This window comes from Diospyros lotus, chromosome 5 (assembly GCF_014633365.1).
Source record: "Diospyros lotus cultivar Yz01 chromosome 5, ASM1463336v1, whole genome shotgun sequence".
NCBI lineage: Eukaryota > Viridiplantae > Streptophyta > Magnoliopsida > Ericales > Ebenaceae > Diospyros > Diospyros lotus.
Window position 1 is genome coordinate 31,961,442 of NC_068342.1, and position 5,188 is coordinate 31,966,629.

At 36.5% G+C, this 5,188-nt stretch overlaps 1 protein-coding gene across 1 annotated transcript; it reads right to left on the minus strand.

Annotated features, from left to right (window-relative positions):
• Nucleotides 1-89: 89 nt before the first annotated feature.
• On the minus strand, nt 90-3,000 carry LOC127801071 (F-box protein SKIP23-like). Its single transcript, XM_052335899.1, is given in 6 exon segments — nt 90-403; nt 1,646-1,863; nt 1,866-2,295; nt 2,297-2,509; nt 2,512-2,672; nt 2,675-3,000. Coding segments are annotated over 6 exon segments (1,287 nt in total). The 5' UTR covers nt 2,850-3,000; the 3' UTR covers nt 90-313.
• Nucleotides 3,001-5,188: the final 2,188 nt, after the last annotated feature.

Genomic DNA, 5,188 nt, shown 5'->3' on the forward strand with positions numbered 1-5,188 from the left:
CATTTTCCTGAAACCTTTCCTTAGCCCACAAAGCTCCGCGACATTAAAGGCCTCAGAATTCACATCACATCACATTCCACACAAGATAATGAATTCAATGGCCCTATCTCCCTATGAATGTGACTTTTACTGATTATAGAATTATTTTAACAAAAACTTTGTGAAACGTTCAGCATCAGCAGCTCACAAAGGGACATTGAGATGTTGCAGAGGAAAGAAATTGCAACTAAAAGCAGAAGAGCACTTTATAGATCAATGACATAAAAAGTGCGTTTTAAGAAACCAAGGGGGAAAGTTTATATAGATAAACACATCATCCGTCCACTGCATTGTCTCTCCTTGCCCTCGCTAAAATTGGATCTTCTAATGAAGTCAGACAGAAACCAAGCCGATTCATCCCATCCTGCATGGAGATAGGGCGGCACCGGCACGGCAGCCAAATTGATCAATAAGTGTTGGTTTATTATATGAGGGGGGCAAGAAGATTATTTATGCTTCAGGATAATGCTGGTGTGATAGGATAGGTCTACTACAATGATTATTATGTTTCAATACCAATATTTTTGTCATCAAGTTGGAGCAGCCACAATAACAATACTGTATGAGATCGTTAGTAAATAAATGGTTAATGTGCATGATAGAGCAGCAAGCAGGCCTCACTCAGCACATAAAATAAAGAAAACAATAGCAACATACATATATCCCGCCGGCTTGTTTGCCAGCTTCAAAAGCAAAATGGATTGTCCAGTTTGACAAACCATTTGCGCGCTCTGCTATCATGAACACACAATATATATATATATATATATAACGTAACCATCATCAAGTATATGGATAGAGCAGTATCAAGAAGTTGGTAGCTTAACTCAATTCAAAAGGTGCTAAATAAAATAATATCATTTCCATTGAACACCAAGAGATTCTGATACTCTTGCTAGAAGCACCAATTTTCTCTTTCTAGAAGCACCATGCGCAGTTTATGTTGTCATCTGTCTGTCAGAGTACTGTTCCATGACAATGAAATGAACCATCAATTACATACAGATGGTCAACTGTGCAACTCCATCAATCTGCACAAATATACCACATAAAAATGGAACTTTGATCTTGCAAGCGTTGTTGAATTGATAGCCAACTAACTCTGCACATAGTAGCACACCCAAAAAGCAGGAATAGGAATTATAATTGGCCACCCAAAGTTCAAAAAATAACTAAGCAGCATTAGTTCAACCATAGGAAATTTTTTTATGAAAACTCAAAAGAATATATATATAAATATTTTTGGCACGTAAAGCTTTCCAATCAATCATCACTGAGTTATCGAATACAGCTACAGGGGCATTGACATGAACATGAAGAACTCCAGTCCTCTAGAGATACCAGAGTCAAAACCTAAAGAGGTTATGTATGTAAACAATCAAACTTAATTATATTATTATATTTCAGCGCAGCTAGCAGGTAACTAAGTACTTTAATTTCTAAACAGTATATTATGACCTAATCATTTGATCAAACACAATTGTTAGAAGAGCTCAAATCTAAACTAAAACCATGCAATATATAATTAAGGGACAAAAGAAAACATTGCACAAACCAAGCTGCCAATAAAAAACCCAAATTGGGTGAAGCTGAAAATGACACTTACTTCCAACATTGCTGAAGAAACCCAACCGGGGGGTGGCCAGAACAACTTGGAGTAATCTGGGTAATTAGCCAAAGACCCTATACTACCAGTTTCTATATCAAAAACTCCTACACCACGATCCTTGAGTGCCCCATCTTCTTCCCTGCTAGAGTAGAAGTAATGATCAGTGAAAAATATGCAGTTCCCTTTGCATCCAGAAAAATCCAAGGCCGAGGCGAAAACGCACAATTGTCTCCCAGAAACAACATTCTATCCCCCAAGCTCTCCATCCCAACCCATCTCTGCTCATCTCGAACCAACCTGAAAACCTTAAACCGAACAGTTCTCTCACTCATGTAGCAATCGAATTCCTCGTAAAATTCGGGCCCCTCGTCGAAACCCAGATCATCCTCAGGCCCAACGCTCAGATATGTATCAACAAGCAACAATTCACCACGAGATTCCACCAAAATCTTCTTGTCCCCACCGAACACAGAATCAGCAACCAAACTCACAACTGGGGAAGAATCCACATTCACAATCACAGTCCTTCCCGTGTTATCAACCGCATAGAACCGTCCATCAAACAGTATCACGTCATCGTATGGCGAAGGCAAATCATCGATTATAGCCCACTTACGATCCCCAAACTTGAACATTGCCAGTTTCCCCAGAAACATGGATTGTCAAAAGCACGAAGCTCTCCGTGCCGGAACCGGAACACACTCCCGAACGCAGAGCTACCTTTTCCATGTACAAATTGCCGGCATCGCTGATCGAATTCGCAAATGGGCGGTAGTTTATGTACTGAAGAATGTACTCGTGACCCAATTCGGAAACCCTAAACTTCAACAAATCAAGGCTTCGGGGAAACGAAGCGGGCAAGGGCCTGAATTGGGATCTGGGAGAGGGTTCAAGAGGTGGGTTTTTTGAGGGACGTCCTGCTCGATCTTCATCAGCCAGCCGTCACGGAGTGTTTGGGTATCGGATTGGGGTAATTCGAGCCGGAAAATCGTGCGTTTGGAGAGATAGAAGCCCAGGAAGTGTCGGAGATGCCTTGGTTCGGGAGGATTGGGAAACGGGACGGCGTCGGAAAGGGATCGGCGGCGACGGAGGCCCGCCAGGAGGAGCATACTGATCGGAACCGGATGACGTCAATTTCGGTCCCGAGACGCTTCGCAATTAAGCCTAGGAGTTCTATTGGAAGCAGAGACCACTCCGCCATGGGCAGACAGAGAATAGGTGTCTTTCTGCGTGATCAAACCGAAGAAAAAGATAGAAATGAAGGAAGAAGAAGAAGAATGAGGCAGGACGTTAACGTCGCTGTTTTATAGCTTCAGTTAAGGAATGCGGATCGGAGGACACACGAAGGACCGCTTATCCAGGTTTCCGGTCAAATCCAATCCAAGCCAGAATTTTAGAAACAACTTCTTGGGCTGGCATAATCCGTTTAGGCCCACAAGTATCCGGCCCAGAAACCTGACTTTGGACCCCGCGTAGCCCAGAGTATTTCTCATCTGTTCCTTTTTTCTTTCAATTTTCAGTTCATTAACCATTTAAAATTCTCTACAATCGAATTAAAAAGGGTAACTTGTCAAAAGAAATACTGAGGGACTGTTCTTTTCATATTTTAATTTTTTAATTTTTTAATTTTATGTTTTGAATTCATTTTCAGTGTGTTTTGAATATGCTAAAAACACGTTATTTTTTGTCATTTTGAAAAATTGTTTCTCAAAATAGAAAATTGAAAAACACGTTTATTTAAAATTTATTTTATAATATTTTATTTAATAAATTTGATTATTTAGTAAATTAGAACAATTTAATGTTAGTAAATTATTAAATAATATATACATTTTGAAGTTGGTGAATCTTGCAATATTTTTTTTTCTATTACAAAAATAAAATATAAACAAAAAATAAATTAACTTTGACAAAAAATAGAAAATATAGAAATAAAAATTAAAGATAAGTTCAATGAGAAGGAGAAAATGTGATTGTTCATAATAAATAAGATTACACCAAAAATAATTTAATAGTAAGTGGACTACAATTACATGTTTAAATAAGCACAGTTCGGACATTAAATAATAAAATAAATCCAAAAAATCATGTACGACTCATTGGGTAGTCATTCCACATTTGTGTAGCAATTTAATCCCTAACTTATCTCATTTGAGTTGATTAGCATCAAAATGTATGATTTCTTGATCTTGACTTCTAGCATATCTTGAAATATCGTATTCTCTGATAAATACTTAGCGAACAATCTATCTAAAGCATGCTCCTGCGAATAAAGTTATGTATTGTGCAACATGCAGTAGGGATTTGTCTTTGCCTACTAAGTGAATAATTGGTAATTAATTTCAAAATAGAAAATCTTGTCTTTAAAACTCTAATGCAATGTTTAATAATGTTACGGCACGAGGAGTGTCTATAGTTGAATATTTCTTTTTTTTTTTTTCATGCGATTTTCCTTGTCTAACATAATCATGCAGATGATATCTTTGACCTCGATAAGGGATAAGAAAATCATGCATGTTTGGATAGTCAGAATCAACAAGGTAAAATTGATCTGCAAAAAAATTACAACTTAAAAACTATAATACTATAAAAATATTTGTTGAATTATTAGAATATACCTTTACGTGGCATTGAAAAATTGTTTAAAGTTTTTGTGATTGCATCAATGAAAACTCGTGAATCATTAACAGTACATTACTATCCAAAATACACAAATGTGAACTTCATATCAAAATTATATGTCAATATCACATTTTGTGTTATATTAGTTTTCCTTTCACAAAAAGATATTTGTCTTGATGCAGGTGCCCAAGTTGCAACATGTGTTCCATCTATTGCGCCTATACAATCCTTAAAGTAAGGATATTTGTGCAAAATCCGTTCATTACAACATTTTGATATGTTGAGCAAATTATCACTATGCCAAATGAACAAACAACCTGTAAAACTTGTTTAAAACCATTTGTTTATTGTGTTGTTGGAATATTAAAACCTATCACCAATAACATTATATCGAGTAGTGTGCCCCTATAATCATCGAAAACATAGCAACGCCCTTCTTGATGCTTACTTTTTTCCCATCTTTCAACAGTTGCTTCCGTTTCAAAGTATCACAAAATTCATAAACATATGTTTTTGCATACAAAAATTACGATAACACACATTTTGTAACGACCCATTATTGGGTTTAGAATTTTAGAATGATATATTAACTTATTTTAGTTATTATATAAGTTGAGCAAATTTGATTCTTAATGTTGAAATAGATCTATGGGCTTGTATGTATGAGTTTAAATTAAATGGATGGGATAATGAGTTGGGCTTCAATTTATTTAAGGCAAATGGGCTAAGAGTTGGGCTTGGGCCTTTAAGGAAATAGAAGATGGGCCATTTATTTGGGCTTAAGCCCAATACAAAAAAAAAAAAAAAAAAACATCCACCATCTACGCATCATTACTTCCCAACCCCCCTTTCTTTTTCTTCTTTTACCTTTTCTTTCACTTCTTCTTTATTTTTTTCCACTCCCTCTTTTACTTCTCC